Raw genomic sequence first — 26,197 nt, 5'->3', positions numbered from 1 at the left:
CTTGCGGGTTTTTTCCTGACTGTTATATATTAAGGACTTTTTTTTTTGTTTTGGTGCTCACGGATGATTTACCTGCTTGGCTTCCAGGTTGTTTCAGAAACACGTGTAGCGCGCAAAACCAATATCAGTCGTTTTTATCCCCCACTCGAAAGTATCCGCCGCCAGAACGAAATTGGCATATGTGATCTTTTCTCCAGCTTAATTTCAAAGTTCCATGTTCTTTTTATGTGGCGAAACTAAAAATCTATAATGAATCATCGAGTCTGAATGAAAAAAGCAAGTTAGCAATTAAAACTAACAAAGGGTTTCCTACAGAGTTATGGACAGAACATATGTACATTTTGACCAATCATGGTTAAGGCTCAAAATTAAAGTCCTCAACTACATAATGTCTGTCCCCAGTCAGAAATCTCGTCTGTGGTTTTCTTGCTATATCCAAATTGTTTTGTCAACTAGGGAATTTGTTATTGGTGGCAGTTCTTAGGTAGAATTTGTTATTGGTGGCAGTTCTTAGGTAGCATCTGTTATAGTTTTCACACTTTCAGATTCGGGGCGATTTAAAGCTATTGCATATATATAGACACTTATCGTTTGTTGAAGACCACATGTTGACCTCTGGGTGTCTCATAATTTGGTGTGTAATTCATATCTCTCTTTTCGGGTCTATACATAGCCCTTGTTCTGGGAACAAGAAGAAATGTATGTCCACGTGCACTGATTTCACAGTCACGTCAATACAAAACAATCAAACACTGAGTAATTTTCAAAGAAAGTAATTATGCCGGTGAAATGTTCTTATTGAACTGGAAAAGGCATGCATGTTATTAACTCCGAAGTATATAAAAACTCAATATCCAACTCCCTTGAAGTATAGCATGCTTAATTAAGTGTACATGTATTTACTTACATGTGAATATAAGGACAATGATTTAGTCAGCGCATTGAAAACAAGTGGATCATAATTCTTTCAATTGTGCGACGATTATGATGCATCCCATCTTATAATTAGTTTGTCATACATGTAGGTTTGAATAAGTACTTTGTTGTTTACATGCAAATTACGTAATGTTGATTTTATGAGAAACTATTTAGTATTACGGTGATGCATAACTTTACGTTAAACCACATCAGAAATATAACAGGATGGCAGAAATAGGCCTCCATACAAAATAGATACTTATTTGTGCGGTTCGTTGGCAATACGATGGACACCAGACCCTTTTATCAATTATCGAGATTTTGGTCGTCACACAGACATTTAGGAAAATCGCTTTTATTGCTGTTTTTTATATCAAAGATATAGTGAGGCCTTCAACACAGAGCAAACTTACTCCTCGTTGCAAGATTAAGACGACCCCTAATACCGGTTTGACTGGAAACCTATGATAGATGTCGATATTGTTACATCTGTGCATTTAGGAACATAGTAATTGTGGAACAAATGATGACTGTAACGGACAGAGAAATACAACAAATACTGTTATTATGTATCCGTTTATCTCATTGAAAAAATACCGTAAAATACTAAATTTTAGAAAACAAGACTTCTGTTAGATACTTTGACTGGACAGAATTCAATATCCATGTATGACAAAGGTAATTAATTCGCATGGACTTCCTAAGAATTTCGAGCAGTTTGTTTTTATTGCCACGAAGTTCGCCCTCTAGATAATCAGAATCCTGCATTGTTTCTTAAAATATCATTCACTGATTACAAATTGCAGTTTATTTTACCGGATAATTATAAAAATCAAATACATACATTGCACACAATTCATAATACATCAAAATACACTCGACTTTACTACATCCCTCACTTTTCAGACGAGCTATTGGTCGATTGATTGATTGAGTGTATGTGATAAGTTGATGATTAACATACAGCGGCAAATATTGCATACATTTTCTGGACGATCTCGCATGTAATATAATTTGCTTTGTACAATTCTTAACGTGCTAGCTTCAGAGAAATGGTACGAAGGTAGACCGAGCATATATGTATCAAGCGGACTCTGAGTAAACTGGTCGACTCTTCCAAAATGCTGCATGCTGAACGGAGAAACAGTTTACCAATTATGAAGCTTTAGGTTAAGCCCACGATCTCTCTTACTTTATGAGAGTAGGCTACCAACAGATCCTAAAACAGTTCTACCAAATTCAGGTCGAGATCGGTCATTGGCTATGACATTAGAATGTATATATTATCGTGTCGTGGACAGTTAACAGAACTTTACTTTGTCTGGTGCCTTGTTTAAACATAATTAAACGGCAACTTTTCTAAAGAGAGCCAATAAAATCTTCTTTGAACACGACTGTCTCCGACAGTAATAAAAAATTTCGTCTAAGTCCAATTAATGGACAAATAGTTTAAGTAGGTACATTTATTTGTATGATCAATTGATAAACTATTTGATTACCTAAAAGTTATCTTTATTGTTGTCAAAACGTCTTATAATATCATCTTATCACCGATCGTGTCAATAGTTAGTCAATTTTTGCTTATTTATGATAAGATTGCAACCGATTACTTTTGTTTATAATGTTTTCAGGGTTTGGTCTCAAATGAGTAATAAATTCCAACATACCCTTAAAGAAAAAAATATCCCGTTGTCTTAAAGAGTCAATCCAGTCTAATCAATGCATAGCCTTAAGCTTATTAGACTTCATAAAATCAAGATATACTATCATTGGTGTCATACTAAAACAGTACTGCATAGACGCACTCTTAACTGTAAACCCAACGTCAATCAAATCGTCATTGTTCTTCCGGTTGGACTGTACGTCGGTGTCAACCTAGCCTCTAAAAGAACTGTTTAGTCCAGCGAACCGTACTTTACTCCGGAATAAATCCAGCCTCAAATAAATGAGTTTTCTAAATTCGTACAGTTAGAATAGAAAAAAAAGTTCATCTGTGCCACAAGTAATAAATAACTCAAGAAAAGTCACATTTCCCTTAGAACATGAAATTTCAGATGTAATTTTCAAAAGTGTAGAGTCCGAATCCTGACAGTCGAAGAAATTGATGTTTTAATCAGATTGTTTAATTCGTTCGTCATTTTATTGGTAGAAAAACATTTCTTTATTTCTTACAAATATTTCACCTAAATGTTTCCATTTCCAGTCTACATTGTTACAGCCATAAATATATCCAGGTTTGTGTAGTTCTCCCGTTGTTAAACGTTGCTAACCACCAGATAGAGTAAGTTTGGAATTGTGTCTTATGAACCGATCGAAAACATTTTAAATATTTCTATTGAATTTGTTTGATTCACGCTAAGTTTTTTTTACCTTTTCGACACTTAATTACTTAGTAGTTAAAGTGGAAATCTTTCATTCGATGTTTTACGGACGCCATCATGATTTGGTTAATATCTGAGCCACAGATGACCAAGATGACATTTTTTCCGATTGTCGAAGCCTTTTTGTATCATCTACCTCTTTTATTAAATTGTACAGAGATTTTTTTTTTTGCATGCAATATCAAGGAATAACCTATGCTTAATTTAAAAATCTGCGATTCAGCTGAAGCAAATAAATAAATAAATCAGTAATAAGTGAAAACAAGTATACAAATGAATAAATATATAAATAAGAAGGTAATAAGTAAAAAAGAGAATGCAAATAAATAAATAAATACTCATTTCACAAATTAATTGATTTTTCGGTGAAAAGGTGTTACACTGCTCGTACAAGATATGTTATCTGAATCAATTGGCCGAAGATAAAAGTGTTATTTATTTACATACAAACTATACAAACAAACAATAGTTCTCTATAATAACGAATATTTCAAATAGATTACCAGCACCTACCAGCACCGTTAAGATAAATCATATTCTCTGAACAATAACTAATAGCCTTGATATAAAACCTCGATATTTATATGATATTCATTGCTGACTTGAACGACATTTTTTATTAGTCTTTATTCTAATTCACAAATGCAACAGATTTAGAAGAAATGTGGAACAGCTGTTTAGAAAAGTCTGAACTTTTGTATAGAAAATTAATCAAGGTCACGGACAATTTTTAATTAGATTAATACAATTATGTATATCTGTATTGTATATGTACTTGACACAAGGGGTCCTGTTACGTATATCAATACCGTCTGTCGTCTGAAAATTCTCAGTGTATGGTGGTTAGTTCTTACTGACTGCATAAGATGTCGCCAATACTCTCGTCAGGAAGATTTCCATCAGACATGCTAGTATTTTTTTCATATCACTGATCCAAATAAAAAAGGTTCTATATTTGGTTCACGTCCAGTGACAAATAGTTCATTCCACATTCAGGACGAAAAAAAATTTAACAATAAAGTCAATTGGAAGGTTATAAAAAATGGTTCGACCGGGATAAGGGCGGGGCACTAGTAAAATTGAATTGGGACGGAATCTTTACCTGGAAGCAGGTCACCTAAGGGTCCCTCCAGCAGTTGTTGTAAAGTTTGTTTAACGTGCAGATAGCATGGCACTCTCCTTACACCGGGTATCCGATTTACAATTAACATCTCTACTCCAACTGGACGTAGTTGCGTATTTATATATCCAAACAGACATCTCTCTTAAGCTTGGGTGTCCATATTTCTTTACCACTACAACCAATGGGGTTTAAAGTTTTAACAAAATAGACATCATATTATCTTCATTGCCTTTGATTTATGTTATTTTTTTGTGAATCAACAGAAAAGAATTGTGAGGTTAAAAAAAATTACGTAAAAATACTGATCTAGATTTGCACTTCAGCTCAAAGAGCTTTATCATCAGCCTGAAATAGAATCTTCATGCTGGGATCAGACAATTATACTGCAGTAATGTGCATTGTTGCCAGCTATGGTGGATCACACGCTTAGTCCAAATATCCGTCTCAATTAAAAACAGTAACAGCTAACGGTTCAGATTCATATAAAGCTTTATTTGAGGACATCACAGGGTTACCACGGTTCAGATTTATATAAAGCTTTATTTGAGGACATCACAGGGTTACCACGGTTCAGATTCATATAAAGCTTTATTTGAGGACATCACAGGGTTACCACGGTTCAGATTCATATAAAGCTTTATTTGAGGACATCACAGGGTTACCACGGTTCAGATTCATATAAAGCTTTATTTGAGGACATCACAGGGTTACCACGGTTCAGATTCATATAAAGCTTTATTTGAGGACATCACAGGGTTACCATGAAACTGCAAATTAGTCTCTCATTTCATTTGGAATTTGTCTAATAGGGTCAGAAAGCGAATTGTAACTCACTTATGTCCCTCTATGCTAACTGTCCCTCTTTGACTTCTAACGGAATTTTGCTAGTCCAACAATATAGCAGTTATTTTGCAAATCATGCTTTGGAGCCTCGGTAGCAGAGATATAGTAGTCGATTGACATTTATCAGTACAGATCAGCACTATAGGAACTGTTCCAATTATTTGCAAAAAAACTACTTGGTGCTATGTGATGTAAAGAGTCAATGATAATTCAGTGATTTCCCCGGGCACCCTGGTTTCCTCCACGAAAAAAAATGTTCCGAGATTGAGTATGCATCTTTCAAGAGCTGAATCTTCTCAACAAACATAACTTGCGTATTAACAATGTAAATAGCACTGAATCCAACTGTAAGTAAGAGGGTCATTCATTATACAAGTGTAAACGATTAAATGATAAATTTTATAATGCACAATGCCTGCGACGATGTGATTGTATATCTTAAGATATCAATTATGATACATGTAATGTATAACATTTAACTGTGACTGTACTCTTTAAAAGGCACCTCTTCAAAATTAAATCAAGTAGCACATTCTTGCATTCTCTGAAATCTATCGTTTATTTGAAATAAGCTAGACAAGCACAAAACAAGTTGAGAACTTTCCAACTTATGTAGACATTCTGCAAGAAAACATATATCAGCAGCTTTCTTCATGGTAAACAATTAACACAAGATTTATTAATGTGTTTCACTTTGGGTGTCTTATTTTCAAATTAGTACAGCTTTTCTTTCAATTATTCGAATTAATTGAAATTTAAAAAAGAAAATGTTCTTGTAAGACTCTGTTATCTTAACTTTTGTTTAAGTATAAATCACCAGGACAGAGTTCACCTGAAACAACGAAACTGAGATGTTTATATTTTCCATACTTTTCCTGTATATATATTTAATAATCATGATTATAATTAAGCAAAAGAAGCCGTAACAGTTATTTAGCCCTTTATTTGCAGATAATCTTAGAAGAATGTCAGAGCTGCGAGCATATTAGCTTAAAGAGTCTCTACTAATGCATATAGTGTGATACGATATTTTTTCACTCTTAGCACTTACGTGTGGGACCTACAGATGTATATATTTCCAATAAAATTTCCGTATTATTTGGTTTTCATTTTAAAAACGTTCTTGTGGGAATAACAACACTATTTTAACAGGGGGGGGGGGGGGGTAGTTTATGTTTGTTGTCCCTCTGCTCTTATTTTCTAAAAGCCCTGTGTTCTGCACATGCAGTAATTGCTGCAATGCATACACGCATAAACTTTCTTTTGAGTTCAAACTGTTGTGTGCTACAATGTAGTCGGTCTCAGTCACTACATTTGAAAAAGCTTGACCAGACTGACACTCAACATACTATTGATAAGTAAGATCCCCTACACGAATTTGTCCTCTATCAATGGTCAAGCTTGTATGTGAACTAAAGGATATTTGAAGGATAACAGTACCAAAGATCATTAAAACAGAAAAGGCGTTTATATAATTCTTATGTATACAGCATTCCAGAATGAATGTGTTTTGTAAGCAATTACTGCTTCAGGCAACATGGCCATTTATTAGTAGTAAAGAAAAAAAAATTACTAAGTGTGCAAATTTTATGTATAAATAGCAGCACATTATGTTAAGCTCTAACTTGCTCTAAGTCTAAAAACATGTCATCAAAGAGTTACAATCACAACCACTCAAAGAACACACGTTCCTTTCTTAGGACAGATACACAGGCACGTGTTTCTATCCATGGGAATTTTAAGGTGGATAGTCATGAATATGTGGCTGGGTAAGACTATTTTGTATGTGTGTTTGTGTGCAATCAATCCATCCCCTTTTAATCTCGATGAGAGGAATAAAAAGGTAGATAAAAAACTTTCAACATAAAGCATATACTTTATAGGTAGGCACTGAGGTTATTCGAACCCCGCAGGTTCGACTCCAATCTTTATTGACTAGGAGTGTTAGTTTTCCTGCCGAAGGTCGGTTGTTCTCTCCGGTTACTCAGTTTTCCTCCACCATGAAAAACAATTGGCCTCCAGGAAACCGTCAATAGTCTGAAAGTGGCGATAAACACCAATCAACCAATCAATATAACGTCGGTATAAAGACAACAAAAACGCAGATACAAGCAAGACAATAATATGTAATATCGTATTAAAGATCGCTTACAATTACTGAATTCTCAAGGGCGTGTAAATTAGACCACACTTTATTGAAAATGTGAGGAAGTAATCAGCATATAACATTAACATGAAAAAAAGGGGGGGGTTACAAAATAGTAAGAAAAAATTGTAATCATGTTAATTGAACATCCTTACGGTGAAGGACAGGTATACAATGTAAAAAGATTTCGCTAGGCTTAGTAGCCTTTTTAATTTCCTCCTGGAATTGTTAACGAATTCATTAGGTATAAGCAACAATAAACAAAGATTTAAAGTTGAATAACAAAAAAGGTTATTAGCTTTTTATATTGCATTACCGATATATTTAGCAAAGAAACCACCTGTTCATATGTGCTGCAGCAGACAATACTCAATGTACCGAGTTTCTCTGCAGACGAGATAATCTCGGTTGATGAGTCAATCAAAAAAACGAATAGCATTGATCTCAGTGAGGATTTTTCTGCCTAACTGCATTTAAAGTTTGTTTAATTCAACGAAATTAAGTTTGATAGAAATTTTGTCGCTAATTATAGTATACTGAAGGCAAATGAATGATTTTTTACAGGAAAAGTTCTCCAAGAATATCTTTATCAGCTTAAGTTATGTAAGATGCGTGGGTGGGACATAAATGTATTAGCGGTTTTTTGATGAGATAGATATACAGTGTAAGTTTTAACTAACTTGCATATCATCAGAATCGTTGTCGAGTTGTGTTTTTTTTCGACAAAAATTGTGACGAAAGTTTTATACGGTTCTAAATTCATGAAACACAAAATTGAAGTCCAGGGCATTGAAAAATTACCGATTTTAAGCCTTTCAACTAAGTTGACAAGCCGAAAGACAACTATTCCATCATGGTAAAAGGATAAACCAACTGGCAATCCAATGAAAGGTTTATGTATTGATACACTCACGACGGAGCCCACGGTAAGCCCTCAGTTGAGTGTATCTAATGTCGGTCACCAATATATTATGGTTGATGTAAATTGATGAAAGTTTCGATAATTTAGGAAGTGGTCTTTCAGCTATTTGACGTAATATCATGGAAACATGATAAATGCAGGATATCCTATTACATTTAAAAACATCTTGGTGGTAATAACAAATTAATTGTTGGGAAATCGATTTTAATAATATACAAGTTTATATAATTTTATAAGGGAAAGATAAAATGCACTAATTATTAAACTTTCGAGATATCTTCATTATTAAGAATCTATAAAAATCCCATAAGTAAAGAATATACCGCTGCCTTTTAGTATGATATTTTCGCAATTTGCTATACCTTTAATTTTGCCACTTATTTTTTTGTTGTTGTATGTGTGGTGTTGGGCAGGTTTTATTCTAGAAGTAAGACACATTCAACACGTATTGGGACTTTAAGATTTAACAAGGGGAAAGGAGGATCTAAAATCATAAGTCGACCAAGCCAGGGGAGACAATTACAAAAAAGTTCTGTCCACAAGCTCTACACAGAAAACTGAAGATTGAGCAACCTGTCGGTCTTTTTTCAAAAGCAAAGTTACATTTTACTAATATAGTAAAATAAAACACTCAAAGTGGGACATTTTCGTGTCAATGACTTCATTAACCGATGCCAATGACATGCCAGCCTAGTCACTAGTGGTGGATTACCTTAACCTGGGAGAATTTATTGGCATTGTATATCAGTCAACTGTGAGTATTTTGACAGACGAATTTTAACTGGTCGTGATCAATCATTTCTGAAACAGCTCTTTGAATTTTGATTTTGTTCACATCACCCTCGCAACGATATTGCATATAAATAGAACAAGGAGCCGAGTTTCCTGAATATTCTAGAGGACATTGTATATTAGAGCTGAAAATCTGCACAATGTTTAACATTAACAAATTTGTCCGTTTGTATTCATTCCCTAGCTACTTGACAATAAAGGCAACATATCAAGGTCAAAGGTCATGGTCACAGTATGATTCGGCTGCTTAAAGTAGAAGTCAACCCTTGCACATTTTTGGGACTGAGTGATCAAAATATTTTTGTTGAAACTTCATTTAAATTTGCCCAAGAAAGGGCAAGACAAAATTCTGATGGCTGTACACCTTGGTTGCTATGGAAACTAACTACAAATAGGAATTAAGTCTTATTTGAACCTTCAGTGCTCCTACAACTACAAGGGGGAAATGGTAATTTTTAAATGATGCCCAGCCTTAATCCATGGTATTGTTTTTGGATTCTGTAGCTTATTAGCAATCATACAACACATTCCCTTATTTTATATGAAGGTCAAGGTCAAATTATTTTAGAACATTTTTTAGTTCTCCATCATCTTAAGAAACTAGTATAACCCTAGTCATACATTAAAATATAGTCTGATATTAGAGGCTCATGATTGCTATGCTCTCCTTTTCAGCTGTCTTGATCTCTGTCAACCATTTTGTTTTCATATGGACAGTGGTTGACCAAACTATAGTATGTTTACAACTAAGATATTGTTATGACCCCGCCGTAGCGGAGGGGGCATTAAGTTTTACCCTTGTCTGTCTGTTCGTCTGTCCGTCCGTACGTACGTCCCAAAGTTGGTTTCCGTTCTCTAACTTTAGTTTGCCTCTACCAAATGTTATGAAACTTATTCACAATGCTTATTACCACAAAACACAGATCAAGTTTGAATTTTGGTGGGGTCACTTTAACTGTTCTAGAGTTATGTCCATTTATAACTTTATATGATATGCAAGCGGGGGCATCATCTATGTCCCATGGATACGTTCCCCATTTATTTAATCCCGAAAGGCTTTTTAATGCCCCACCTATAATAGAAGAGGACATTATGTTTTCCAGTCCGTGCCTGTTGGTTCATCCGTTCTGTATCAGGTCAAAGTTTTTTGTCAATGTAGTTTGCTATGAAGTTGAGGTCTCATCAACTGAAAAATTTGTACACATGTTTTGGATGCTGTGAACTATAAAAATATTGGCCAAATTAGGATTTTGACCCAGATTCCACAGTTCACTGAACATGAAATTGGAAATGTGATAATGCAATCAGGCATGATGTCCTATGTTGCGTAGACGAAATGTGATAATGCAAGCAGGCATGATGTCCTATGTTGCGTGGACGAAATGTGATAATACAACCAGGCATGATGTCCTATGTTGTGTAGACGAAATGTGATAATACAAGCAGGCATGATGTCCTATGTTGCATGGACGAAATGTGATAATACAACCAGGCATGATGTCCTATGTTGCGTAGACGAAATGTGATAATGCAAGCAGGCATGATGTCCTATGTTGCGTAGATGAAATGTGATAATGCAAGCAGGCATGATGTCCTATGTTGCGTAGACGAAATGTGATAATACAAGCAGGCATGATGTCCTATGTTGTGTAGACATATTTTCTTGTTTTGATACCTGTCCCAGACAGCTATATATGTAAAAGTACCTTCAAGGCTAGAAAAATCCTGAGAAGATGCTATTAATATAATCAGTAAACCATTGGGTGGCAGGCATATACTTTTTGTACTTATAGAGTACACATAATTACAAAAGCTAACATTGCTTTAGTTTATATTCAGAAGTGAAACAGCATAAAAAAAGTTAGATTTTCCATGAAGACAAACAGTCATTAATCAATTATTGATTACGACTGACAGGGACTTTATTATAAGGCTGATGAAGGTATGAGTATTACATTAACACATTTTACCTGACATTTGGAAAAGTCATAACACTAGATAGACTACAGACATACTGAATGGTAATGTTCCCTTTGATGTTTTACTTACATTCATAGAAAAAGTGATTATGTCTGTAGCTATTGGTATAATGGTTGTCTGATTTCTGATGTTGAATCCAAGGTTAAAAGTGATTAGAATTGAATTTTGACAGGTAATGGGATACTTTTGGCTTATATTGAATATATTCGTTTAATTTGTAAGTAGATTAGGAAGTGTTATAAAACAGCCAATGTAGACAAAAATTGTTCTTGTTGGTATATTTATACTTTAGAGGCAACAGTCATGGTAGCATACAGCTATAAGGCAGTCATTCTCTCTGGGTTAATTTGCAAAAAGGATAAATATCTATTGTATGAATACTTAGAGTACGCCAAGTAATCTTTAACAGAATTATGCAGGACTTGTCTATCTTAACTGACCCTTCCTGGCACACTTCTTACCAGAACGTCTTTTTTCCCATACGATCCACTCAGTCAACATATATATTTGTTCCTCCTAGCAGAAGTTCACCTGGAAAATTTGTTATAAACAATTCCATTATATCTGTTCCTGTTCCTGTTATGAATGAATACTGTAATAATTTGGAAATAATTTTACAGAATATTTCTTCCACTTGAAACTTATATTATGAAGGAACTTCTATTCCTACTACATAAGTACTGTAAATTCAGAAATTATTTTAAGGTTATTATTAATGCTAATAATGCTACTGGGAGAGTATCGAAATAGATACCTGAAATCACAATATAAATTAATCTCGCATTTTTGCCCTTTGTTAAAAAATGGCAATAATTTCTAAATTTACAGTATACTTTGAATTCCTTAGTTTATATTGGTGGCTGACTTGAAGTTCATTCATAATATATCAGATGAAAATACCTGTAACCAGCTGTTACCGAAAGGTTATAATAAATACTTGACCTCTTTGTAAAAAAATCAATTTTAATGTTTGTATAATATTTCTGTCTGGAGGTTACATATGTTCAAGTTACTGTATATGATATATTTAACATTGTCAACTACTTTAAAAAGAACTTTTACTGATTCTCATTTTTCATCTCATTAACTTCACATTTTAGAGATACAATCAGATTTGGTAAAATTGACTTATTGGTCCATTGGGAAGGGTGTATTATTGGTCAGGTATTGTTTTGTATATAAATGTATATATTTACACTGAATAACACATGTCACTTTAATAAACAATTTATCTCCTCTATTGAATAATGCAAATAACACTTTTAAATAATTAAATGATGCTGATTAAATGCTTTTCTGGATTTACCTTCATCAGGAATGCCCAAAACTGAAGATCTGAAAGTCTAGGATTAATATTAACTTGTATACTTGAGAACCTCATGACCTAAACTTGCAGTTTCCCCCTGGTGGTCCTTGAAGAAAATCTGCTATAAAAACCTTGGCACCACTTTTCGGGAACTCTGCAAAAGGGACCTAAAAAAATAGCAGAATTCATCTGAGGTTAACTGTGTCTGAGGGAGTTGGAACATTACAATAAAAATTGACTATTTCGTTACTAGAGAACAATTACAAATATGGATTTAAACTTTAAACAAATTTGGATAACTCCAAAACAGGACTATCAGATGCAAATCCGTTCAAATTTGTGTCAAGTACAAAGTCATTATGTACCAGCTTACAAACTCTTATTGAGTTAAGGCCCAAACAATGGAATCTCATCAATATAGAAAAAACAACCACTTGCTGGCACAAGTCAGTGTAATGTTGTTATCACACATACTGATGATTGTCCTAATTTAGTTATCTTAAATTATCTTTTAATCCATCAGAAATTAAACAAATGATTGATCAACAGATGAATTGAACCTATATAACATCCATCAATGACCCAGCAGGCAATGACATCTAGCAAGTTAGTAGCTGATAACCTTCCTTTAGAACTGAGAGTACTATTACACTATTATATGTAATAGAAGTCTATTTGAGATACATAACTTCTTTAACATTTTTCATGTTTTAATTTACTCTTGTTTACAAAAAGTTTTTGTAAGTTTTGTTCATTCTTTTATTTACCTTACAAATGGGTGATTCAGAAAATGTTATATTGATTGCATATTCTTTGAGGCAATATCACTTAGAGCCTGTTGCAAAAATAAAATTATAATGAAATGTTTCTGTTTTCTTCTATAAAGCCCTTTTTCTGTCCATTGGTGAAAAAAATAAACTCTTACAAATATGTATCAGTGTTAATTTTCTTTCAATTCATAAAGTTTTTTCACTTATCTAAAATCTGAGTGAAATATTTTAAATGTATAGTTTTTAGACCTGCCAACTATCCCGATTTATGGGGAATATCCGCCATGAGAGGTGTTGACCTGAATTTTGAAATTCTTTATTATATAAACAGAAAACCTCAAAACAGGTATTCAAATGAGTTAAAAGGGTATTTAAGCACATATATACTCATTCAAACAATATAGTAGTAGATTAAGAACACTTAAGACAATATAAGAGAAGCATAAAGTACTCTTGTGCTAAAAACCCCCCATAGAGATTTTGAAAAGTTGGCAGGTATGAGTTTTCTCAATTATATTTCATCGAATTCTGTCTTGTGTACTTCTACTCCGTATTCCGTTTATCCTAGGTTTCATGATAATGAAAATTCCCTATGATTTTTTTCACTTTCAGGTGCCACTTTGGAACTTCATTCAAGGGATGTTTTGGACCTTATACCTTTTCTGAACACAACACATCAAGGATTAACTTTTACTGCTGGCGTTGATAACACAACACAAGCTTTAGTTTTAACAGGTATGTACATGTATGATTCAATTGACCACAGGTAAAAAATAAAGGGCAAATGTTTTCCTCTTATTTAAAAACCTCACCTAGCCTTCAGGGCCAGTGTCGTTTGATGTCTGTTCTTCAACTGTAAGCCTCTGTATTGTGAGTTTTACAATAAAACTTTTCATCTTAAACCACATTTTCACAAGGGCATTTAAAAACCATGTTGGGCACATACTGTCCTTAGGATGTTAGTTTAAAATCTGTGCATAATGTTCCCACACAACATGACAGCTGTTCTCTGAAATCAAAAAAACTTTGGGTTAAACAGATGAAATGGTACTGATAACTATTTAAACATAATTCCCTATTAATATTGAGCTATGATTTTTAAGTAGTACATGTAGTGGAGTAGTGGAATAAAGTAGTCACAGATAAGATGTGTATTTTGATCCATTTGACATCTTTTAAACCTAATAATGACAATTGAATCAAGGAAAAATGATTGAAATAGCAGTGTTCTAAGCATTTAATAAAAAGATGGCACGATAGATCTCAGAAAGGTTTATTAAATTACTGCTGCATGTTTTTGGTGGCAAATGAAGGTGCGGTTTGTGTGATTCTCTTTAAATTTTCGCTCATGGAATTTTTAGTATGAAAAATTGTGCACATTGGGTTGCATATTTGTATGAAAACATAATGTCGAAAAATTACCTGAGATTTCCATTTAAACGGTGCACAGTTAATTTTTAACTGAATTATCTTATGCACATGGCGTAAAAAAAACTTTTTAAAAAAAAATTTGTACAAGTGAATCATATGATTAATAGACAGGATACCAGTTTGTGGAGGTGGTCAGTGATCTCACTCTGGGCATCCAGTACAAAAAACATTAACTTCTGATGCTAAATTGCATTGTAGCAATATCATCTTTAATTTAATAGCTGTTTGATGGAGATTTCAGTGAAGGAGGATTGAAAGATGGTACTTTTATTACTAGAATATGCCTTTGATTAATTAACTTGATATGGTTTGTTAATTAAGAGTATAATATGCTACAAATGTATATGGTATGTACCGGAAGTAGATATTCTTTTCCCTGTGTAGGGTGAGTGCCATGCTATCTGCATATTACATAACCCCTGCAACAACTCTGAAGGGTATATAGTAATGGCCTGTTGCTAGGCAAAAATTTCTGCCCTTATAAGAAAAACAATTTTCTCAAGTGGCAGTCCAAATTTAATTCCTCTTTCATCCTAGTGGCAGAACCTACCTATTGTATTAATTGTTGAAGGAATTTTGATAGCAGACTTTTTACAGTGTCTGCTAAATCTGATCAGAACTTGTCTAGGTGTGACAATTTAGAGCTTGACATCATGGTAATGACACTTTTTTTGCTGTCAAAGACCTTAAGTTGACATCTTGATGTCTAATTGTTTTGTTGATTGTTTAGGGTTGCTGTCTTGTCGTCCCATTCCCTAAATGACCTTTTATATTCAGTCTGGAAGAAAGATCTCGAGAAATCTGCATAATATCTTATAGTTTGTTAATGTTAGACATTAGACTCTCCTACTGGAAGTTGCTACTTTATATTGACTTGGATACAAATGCATGCAGACTTGTCTTTTTTTAGTAGAATGCACTTACTAGCACATACCATTGTCTAATTATCTTGATGATTTTTTAGTATCATAAAATGTGCAGTGTCTCATCATTATACTTGCAGTCACTACTAACTTTACATAACTGCACTTATATATATGCAGCAGAAATTATATTGAGAATGCATCAAAACCTTGGGAAAATCCACTTTGTAACATAAGATAATTGAACTGTGTTTACATGAAAGTGATTATTTTTACTTTTTTGGATTTCCTAATAAAAATTGCAAGGGTTGTTTTAAAGGACTGACAAAAAACAGAAACTTTTATATACCCTACCTATGCTAGTCACTGAGACGGCATTTAGTTTTCTGACTGTCTGTTTGTCTGTCTTTCTGTCCGTCCGTTGTTTAAGGTAGATAAACATAAAGTTGCTGTCATATCACCTTGAAACCTTATATATAATAAAAGAGGGACGAAAGATACCAGAGGGACAGTCAAACTCATAGATCGAAAACAAACTGACAACGCCATGGCCAAAATTCGCATGTTTATTCTGAGGTAAACTTTTTAAAATAATGCCAAATTAAGGTTTTGACCATGGAACATGGAAATGAGATAGTGCAACACGCCAGTATTGTCTCCATTGGAAATATTATCTTGTTTTATTTCATTTCATGCTTTGAATGCTCTTCTTTCTATTGAAATCCACTGAGTAAGCCACCAAAGGTAACATTGATATTGCTATAGATTTAACCTTTTCCAGAAATAAATTTTTATATAGCACATTTCTGTCTCTTACACATTAGTTTGACCAGTACATTACTGTATCAAACAGAATTCTCAGTACGCTCATCCAGTATCAATAAAGCATACTGCACCTTATTAAGCCCGTTATTTTAAAAACAGCTGAAATATAATGAAATATCTGATGGCTTTTTCGATCCAAAATAACTTCCATTTTCTGGTCAGATATCCCTAATTGCACTCCCTGAAAATCTGTTCACAACAAAATATTTTACTAAATATTGCAAAATTAGTCTTTAATATCTATGGGTTCTTTAATACCAAAGTGATAATTGCACAATAAAGGCAGAGGCAAGATTGCAACATGCTGTATTTTGTTGATATCTTCCTTAAAAAAATCTGATGATGAATTTGATAAGTGAGAGGTTAAACACTGTACTAAAAAAGAAAAGCGAGGAAATTCTGTTTTTAAATTTCAATGTCACTTTCAGCAATTTTTCAGAGAGGTCAAAAGTTTATGCTTATATTTGATATGCCATGATAAGTTGAAATTTCATTAAATAAATTATGGAAATGACAATTGCTCGAAGGTAATTTTTTCAGATTTAATTAAAATTTTGACCTAAGAGGCTAAATAGTTAAGCCAAGCTTACTGGGTAGCATTTATTCCAATAATTGTTTTTCTCTTGATGGATTTAATACTTTAAGCATGACTAGTTCATGTAAATGATGAAAGATTTTAAGATAAAAGTACTAATTTGTCTTTCAAGTCAAAAAGCCGATGACAAAATGATTAAGATTTAGATGTTCCGTCAAGTTGTTCATCCAATTTGCACAAATCATTAACTAAGCACTTATTGTGTTCTACAAATTTAGAAGTAATTTTCATTCCGAGAAACCAATAAATCTATATTTTTTAAGCATGGCAAAATGTGATTAAAATCACGATTTAATCTTTTAAAACTACAAAATCACATGTTTTTATTATTTCCATAAATGGCACTGACACTGGGCTGCTGTTTTTTAAGACAGATGAATTTGTAAATTTTTTGGTTGGTAATTTCAGAATTCAGCTGCTAGAAAAACTGATTTGACTGTGATATTACAGTTTGACAACATAATTCATAGTTTTTTAGTAGAATTGAGAATGAAAACAGGTAATGTGTCAAAGACACAACAACCCAACAAAAGAGCAGAAAACAGCCCAAGGCCACCAATTGGTCTTCATTGCAGCGAGAAAATCCCGCACCTGGAGGTGGGCTTCAGCTGGCCCCTAAATAATAATGTATACTAGTTCAGTGAAATGGATGCCACACTAAACTCTGAAACATACAAATGAACTAAACATGTTAATTCCAGTAATAAAATAGTTTTAAAAGATAAGCTTAAGTTTTGAATTAGTTTGATTGATAGATTGTATTTAACATCACTTTCAGCACTTTTGGCTATTTCTTAGCAGTCAGTTATTATTGGTGGAGGAAGCCAGAGTGCCCTGAAAGAACAGCCGACCTTTGGTAGAAAACTGATAATCTTAGTCAATTAAAATTGGAAAATTAACTGTGTATCAGGGATTCTAACTCACAACCTCAGTGTTGACAGGCTAGTGATACAGTAGTTGGGCCACTTAGACCACTTGGCCACCTAGGCCCCTGTCTTAAATTAGTTTTACTTCATTCAGCATAAAAAACTTATTGTTCACTACTTTCATAACCCACCCTTATATATTATGCATTTCCTATAAAAGGCTATTAATGATAGCCTGATACATTTATGGGCATTTAACATACAACTTATAAAAAAGCACTGAGTAATTCTTTCATTTTGTAATGCTAAATAACACAGTTTAGTATAATGTACAACAAAAAGTGATACATTTGTATAGAGTCTGCAACTATAGGACACAAAAACTTTTAAACATTTTCATTTGGACTGCATGAGTAGCAACCTTGCAGGGAAAGTATACTAGAAGGTCCCTTAAAAACCATGTCAGATGGATACTGGGCACCAGACTTATTGATTTAAACTTGTCTACAGTGGAAGGTCAAACTGTCTGATACCACTTGTTCTAAGGATATATATGTACACTAGGGTAGCTTAGACCCAGACAAATTATATCTATAAAATTTTAAAACAGCAACAATAAAATTCAAGATAAAAGATGCCAAAAACATATCTTTTTGTTATAAATATTTTAATCCTTGAACTGCAATAAGTAAGTACAACAGTAAGGAATTGATGATAGATTCAAATTGGCATAAAATACTTAAATTTTAATATGTTTGCTTGATACAAAACTTTGATTTTATCTCAATTATCAGATCAAAAATAAATAAAATTAATAGTTTTCCATAATTTTATATCATTAGTCACTCTGTGATCATGCAAGTTTGCACGCCTAAATTTTAACAGGTGGTCTTAGAAACTGGCAGAACTGTGTAGTTTGCAGTCTTTATCTTGTTCCTTTCACACCAAGCACTAAATACAAATATAGTCAATAAGATTTATAATTGTTCAACTAAATTGTTTAAAAAAAACCTGATATGAATAAATGCTGTATTTCACCATTTTGGCCATGAATGCCCAAACCTGCACTACTTCTTAATACATGTTTTATAAATAATATTTTACAAATTAACCATCATATGTTAAGAATACTGATAAAAAAGTATCGTAGAACATTGAAGAATTACAAGACAGAAAAAAGAGCCAGTGTCATTTATTCATTTATTTATTGCTTTTAATTTCTATAAATTTGACTGACTTTATTATTAGTGTTTCTTTCTATGAATTACGACTTCGGCTTTTCTACAGCGATTTAGTAAAACATCTAACCAGATGAACAGTTTAATTTGATGAACAAATTGCAATTGGGTCAGAATTTTGAATGAATTGCAATTGGTAGAGTAAAACACTAACAGTCATATCACAATTATTATCAATTCAACATATGAAAGAGTTGGTATCCTTCAGCTTTAGGAACCTAAGCCTCACAGAAGGGACTGTTATTTGATACTGTTTTGGTTCTTATACATCCTTGGCTTTCAAAATTTGGATTTGAGCATTTCCAGAAAAGTGCTTCGGAAGCATGAAATTATAAAGTGTTAATTAAGAGTTTGCCAAAGTTTGTATGTTAAAGAACCAATCAGAGAAAAGTAGATATTTGGGAGGTAAGGAAGGTGTAAATTTTGATGGGCGATGACAGTTTTAAAGAGAATTGAATTAGATGGGTTTGCCAAATTTATATTCTCTCCCAGACATCACAAAAAGTTCAAGGTCCCAATCTTAGCAGTATAACTAAGCAAAATATTTCATTCTAAAATAAGCAATCAGTTCTAGATCTTGTTTGAACTGGCTGCCCTTGTCTTCAAATAGTCTAAACAGAGTACATGTGACCCAGTCGTTTGTCTTGATTTAAGATATAACAGGTCAACATAACATTCTCTGTTGTATGGAAAATATCAAGGATTGTTACTTTTAAAATTGAATGTTGCATCAAAGTTACAATGCATTTATACTCAATCATAGAATTTATTTGATGTATATCAGTTAGTTAGGAGGATTATCATTTCTGTTACATAATTTACAACTTTTTCTTTGATTGTATCTGGTTAAAGGTTTAATCTCATTAGGCTGATATACTCATTTGAAAAGATAATTTTCATATTTATTAATTCATTACGTTCAACTAATTTCTAAAATGAAAATTTATTGTTCAATTAAGATAAAAATGTAAGCAATTTATACATATCATATTATTTATTAAACATGGAATTTTTTCCTCTTTAATCATTGCTTTCATGGGTGTCGCAACTTCTTTGAGTTATTGCTGATTTCTGTTCTTAATATAGTTTTTACTGGAAGCAACACAGACATTTTACATTATACTGACGAAAGTTGGTCACATATATGTGATAATTTGCTATACTAAGGGATAATTGCATTTATTTTTTATAATGAGTTTTTTTTCCAGTTTAACTTGTTTCATGATCAGATTTATGGGTGCATTCTGCCTTAATCTTAGAATGAAGATTCTCTTTTTTAAATGTCTGATTTTCCTAAAATTAATTTAATTTTGTTGGGTGCATGTGCATTACATGTGATTGAGTTTTTGCTTCTAAGGTCATAAAGTTTCTTGTCTTCATTTATTTTCTTGATTTAGCAGCTTGCAGAGCTTTATAATTTCCTGTCCAATCAGGTAGTAACTGATGTTGGCTTCGAATTGAGTAACACTTCACACATCCAAATATATGCTATGACCTTGATCGAAGGCTTGTTTAGAATCTCAAGGTCACAGCTGTAAAATATATTTAATTGGTGTACAGGTCATATTTTTGTACTCCCTGCTTTGATGTTACTAATACATTTTTTCTTACTAATGTTGATGTATGTCATGACCTTGACCTTTGTCACATCTTTAGGGTTCAGATCACAACAGAAAATGTACTGATCATGCTTTATACTGCCTACATTTATCTAGTTACTTCAGTTAAAGCTTAACACAATTATTACACATAATGCAAAGTATCATGTGAACTATGTTTATAGTTAATATGTCAAGGTTACACTGCTGGTAAAGCAGTTACTGAAAAGTGGAAAATTTCTATGAGGGGTTTATTTCCATTTATTTGGTGAGAAAAATTGTTAAAAGAATTAGCCTTAGTGTTTGATTTTGTTAGGTATTTTATTGCGCTTTCTATTTCAGATTCAAAAAGAAAATTGGCACTGCCAGATTTAGTTTCACGAGAAGCTTTAGTCATGTTGAAAGAACATAGTGAGGTTACATTTTTAGCTACATTAAAACAAGACATTGGAGATTCTGGTAGTATTGTAGCATTTTCCTCTGATGTAATGAGGTAAGGACATTAAAACATTTGTGGATTTTATACTTCATTAAATAATCTTTGCTTAAAAATATATAAAGAGTATAGTTTTAAAAGCTAATTTTTCACCAAATGTCTATTTTAAGTTAACATATATACTTTAAAGAGACATTCAGAAATTAACAAGTCTTATTAAACTGAATGTCATAAAATTATCATATATAGAGTTATTGCCCTTCCCAGTATAGAACCCAGTGCTATTTTCAGATACAGGTGAGCACTGAACTTCCATAAAATCATAGAGAATCAAAATTGTTTAAATAAGAAAACATCTGTAGGAAGAGATCTAAGCTACAATAACCTGTTGGTGGATCTTGTTATAAAACAAACTCAAATATACACAAGTTGTATACAGGCTAAAAATAGGAATTATACAGGATCTATTCAGGAGTGGTCAAATAACATTTCTTTGATTATTTATGTTTATGATCTCACTCTTACTTTAAGTTGTGGTTTTGCATGATTATCTGATATGTTTGATCAAATAAGTCCAGGACTTAAGGTTGAGATAAATACAAGAGTTTCTTGTATTTCAATAAGAATATTGTGCTTTCTGTTAAATTGTATTTTTGATTTTTGACTCACAAGCAAAGGAAGAGAATAAAATGCTTGTACATTTTGTCAGTGAACTGTATTCATAAAAAGTCTGTTGCTTTTAGATGTCTTTTGGTTATTTGTATTGGTATGTTGCTATCTCAGTGAGATATACCTCAGCCATCCTTTTTGTCTTGCCTTGACGGAGTCAAAAAGCGAGACATAGGTATGATGTTTCCGGCATAGGTGGCAGCGGCGTCAACAATGTATTAGTTTGTGATTAGGTCTAGTTCATGGTGAATCACTAGTGGTAGGTCAATGATATTTGGTATGCAGTTGTATTAGCATTGGCACATCTTATTACCATGGAGATTATTTGGCCCCGCCCCCTCAGTCAAGGTCTATTGACTTGGAAACTTTTCATAGTTTGCATGTATTAGTTTGTGATTAGGTCAGTTCAAGGGGAACCATTAGTGGTAGGCCAATGTTAATTGGTGTTCAGTTGTATAAGCATTAGCACATCTCATTTCCCTGGAGAATATTTGGCCCCGCCCTCTCGGTCACGGTCTATTTACTTTGAAACTTTTGCTTAGTTAACATGTATTAGTTTGTGATTAGATCAGTTTAAGATGAACTACTAATGTTAAGTCAATGATATTTGGTATGCAAATTTATTGGCATTTGCAAGTATCGTTTCCATGGAGATTATATAGCCCCACCCCTGATCATGGTTCATTGACTTTGAAACTTTTACCTAGTTTACAAGTTAATGATTGTGATTAGGTTTGTTTAAAGGGAACGAAGTCAATGGCATTTGGTATGCAGTTGTATTAGCATTGGCACATCTCATTCCATGGAGATTGTTTAGCCATGTACCTTCAGTCATGGTTCATCTACTTTGAATATTTGCATAACTTACATGTTAAAGTATTGCTATTTTAATTTCAACATTTGCATTATCAAAATTACAAAAAGGCGAGACATATCTCTGTGATAACAGTGTATGTTTATTTGAAAAATGAAAAAAATCATAAAATTAGAACAAGAATTTGATTCCTTCTCATCAAATAGTTTTAAAACATTGAAGTTGGCAATTTTTGTTATGTTTTTTGTTTAAAAATGAACTATTACAGGTTGAAAATACAAAAATCCGTTATATAGAAATAGATGGGTGGTAATTATTTGGTCTGATAGGGGCTGAACATCATTATGCTGTCAGTCATATTTCACATTCATTTTGATCTGATAGGGGCTGAACATCTAGGAGCATAGCTTTATGCTGTCAGTCATGTTTCACATTCATTTTGATTCAAATTTCAGTTTCATCTTCTATGGATTCAGCTTTTTTCATGGATTGAGAAAAAAAATTATTTTTGTGGGTATTTAATTTTGTGGCTTTTGCCTAAGCTTGCATATAAGTATATAGAAAAATTGTTCTTCAATGACATTCAAATTCTTGGTTTACCTTTACCAACAATTCCTCAAAAATGTGTATCCCATGAATGAATTTTTTTTTTTTTTAAGAAGATAAGATAAGAATTTTATTAATCTAATCAAGAACCCATAAAGGGCATCATTTACAACTGAATTGTAATGAATCCGAAGTATTTATTAAAGCAAAAATTCCACTTGTGTTTTATCATGGGATATGTATTACAATAATTTTCATTGAGTCCATGTGTTAATTGTTGAATGGAATGTATCCATTGACAAAACTGTGATGTAGGCTATCAGAACTGATTATACAATACAGAACACAAATTTATCTCTACACATTCTTTTACTGTCGATTCTGATGTAAAATCATCGCATCGCTGCAGACCTTCTGTTAAATAGGAGTTACATGGCTAAAAAAAGCAAAGCTATCTCTAAGTTTCCGGTACTTATGACTGTCAAGGGCGGAATTTCTCACGTCTGAGAGTGCTGTTATTGAATGAAAGAAATTTTTGCCCTGATAACATTTCAAGAGCAATAATTAAATATATATATTGAAAAGATCACCTCTGGGGAGTCATATATTTACCTAATCATTAGAAAGTTTTTTCAGAGGTGGTAATGTTAGCTAAGATAACACTGGCTAGGTAACAAAACAAATATATCATTTTTGTTTCATTTATTAGATTTCTTTTTCATCAGATTGAACTCCTCCTTTGTAAATGATGAGTTGAGTCACTGAACGATATAATGAAAATATTCAATTTAAAGAAATGCTCAATTTTTTTCTGAACTCGAAATCTTGAGATTTGAAATTTATTTTGAAAAGCACTCAAGACTGCCAAAAGATTCTTTTCAGTAGATATGGTAATAGATTTATACAATTATTTTTTTGAATTCTAATAATTACTATGAATAATACATTTTTGAAAGAAATCAGATTGATAATAGTCATCACAGGAACTAAAAAGCTGAAAAGTAGATTTTATATAAAAATTATTTGTATCAGTTCATAAAAATTAAATTTGTCTACTTTACCAGCAGCCAGCAGGTTTGACTTTAAATTCCTTGCTTTGTGTCATCAAATTTCATTAAATTCGATGAGGTTTTTCTAAAAGATGTTAGTTTTCAAAGTTTTTAGATTTTGTTCATGGATATTGGATATCTTATACCAAGAAGAATTGATAAACATTCATACTTCAGTATTTGTTGAGTTTTAATGAAATCATTATTTTGGTTGTCACAGTTTTCAATAAAATGCAGGCATCTGGTTTTGGTAAATGAAATAATTTGGATGAGAAAGTGTAAAGAATGACTTCCTGTTGTAATATCCTGCTTTCTTGATACTTGAATGTGGGGAATCCAAATGATCCATAACTTAATGTAAGACATACATTGTGGAGGAGCAATGATACATTTATGGTACATATGTCAGTGATGCAAGAGGCTATAGATGCTGTCCCTTTCTTGTATCATTTAGACGCTAGAGGAGTATGTCATGCCATGTCAGTTATGCAAGAGGCTATAGATGCTGTCCCTTTCTTGTATCATTTAGAAGCTACAGGAGTATGTCATGCTATGTCAGTGATGCAAGAGGCTATAGATGATGTCCCTTTCTTGTATCATTTAGAAGCTACAGGAGTATGTCATGCCATGTCAGTGATGCAAGAGGTTATAGATGCTGTCCCTTTCTTGTATCATTTAGAAGCTACAGGAGTATGTCATGCCAAGGCCTTGCAATACATTTCTTATGTGTGTATCATTCAGAATAAGAGCTAAAAGTAATGACATACATTAGTAGAAACCTAAGTCAAGTCAAGTTATAAAGACTTTATCCTTTAATTTTTACATGTCTTGTTCCTTTAACTCTATTTTACTTCACTTCAATCTTCATTCTACCTTTTCCCCATATTTTTTCTTTTTCTTTATTAACCGTGGTGTTTTATGTTTCATTGACCATTATCTTTCTTTTTCTTTCAATTTTTATTTCCTCTGTCATTCAACTTTGATGCTTCGCATTTCATTGACCATTAAGTTATCTTAGTCTTTCTTTCAATTTTTATTCCCTCTTGTCATTCAACTGTGATTCCCTCTTTTATTCAACTTTGATTACCTCTTACCATCTTTTATTCCCTCTTTAACTTCGTTTTATATTTGAAACTGTTTATTTTGTTTGCTCTCAAGCACATTTTCAGCATACCCACATAACTTCCCATTGTATGTGGCCTCTGACCCTAAAACATCTGAATGAATAGCCTCTGAACCTAGAGACAACTATTTACCCCACTCATTCATATTTTACATCAGTTCTAAAAGTATGACCTATTATCAGAATACCACATCTGTTGATGTTTGACAGGAAATAAACGTTATCACCTGACATCTGGTTCTTGATAGACGGCACACGACAAAACAAGTACTGTGGTATTTCATTTGCTCCAGAAGTCAAATGCTCTGACATTAATTGAAATTTAACAAGGTGATTGGGTATTATGAGGTTAGTTTGGTTTGCAGACACATGCTCAATTAAATTTTGTTGCATTTTTGTGTGTTGGAAGTCACTGGCTGTATTTATTTTTGTATTGCAAAAAAAGTCAGTACCAGAAATTAGTATTTATTCAAGTTGCTGTGGAACTAAAAATTGTATATTTTGAATTTGATATGCAAAATCATGCCAAAAAGTTTAATGCTTTAGCGAGCAACCATTTAACTTCAACAGAAAGGGGGGGTTCAACCATTTAACTTCAAAAGGGGGGGGGGGGGTGTATGGTTTTTTTGTCTGAGTCAGAAATTCACTATAAAGTATGGGGGAAATCTGTATTCAGAATATTTTTTTTTGTCATCTGCTTGACCACAATATTTGTTTTCATCAAATTGGGGATCAGAATATTTTTTTTAGGAAAAAACCATACCCCCCCCCCCCCTCTCTTGAAGTTAAATGGTCATTCCCTTATGTAATTTATATCCAAGATTTCTGGTATGAATTACAAGTAAAGTAGATGTGGGTCATTACCAGTGAGACAGCAACCCAACTACCCAATAAGACTATGTAAAAAGTAAAATCACAAAAATACTGAACTCCGAGGAAAATTGAAAAAGGAAAGTCCCAAAT

General features: G+C 32.9%; 1 protein-coding gene across 1 annotated transcript in view; it reads left to right on the top strand.

The window, feature by feature from the left end:
• Positions 1-26,197, top strand: part of LOC127725693 (protein kinase C-binding protein NELL2-like) — a 124,102-nt gene that overhangs the window by 1,711 nt on the left and 96,194 nt on the right. The window contains exons 3-4 of the mRNA XM_052232859.1: positions 13,794-13,916; positions 20,940-21,090. Of these exons, the coding sequence (XP_052088819.1) occupies positions 13,794-13,916; positions 20,940-21,090 (274 nt within the window). The remainder of the gene's footprint in view (positions 1-13,793; positions 13,917-20,939; positions 21,091-26,197) is intronic.

This window comes from Mytilus californianus, unplaced genomic scaffold (genome assembly GCF_021869535.1).
Source record: "Mytilus californianus isolate M0D057914Y unplaced genomic scaffold, xbMytCali1.0.p SCAF_15, whole genome shotgun sequence".
In the NCBI taxonomy this organism is placed as follows: Eukaryota; Metazoa; Mollusca; class Bivalvia; order Mytilida; family Mytilidae; genus Mytilus; species Mytilus californianus.
The sequence above is the reverse complement of the archived record's forward strand: the minus strand, read 5'-3'. Positions and strand labels throughout refer to the sequence as shown.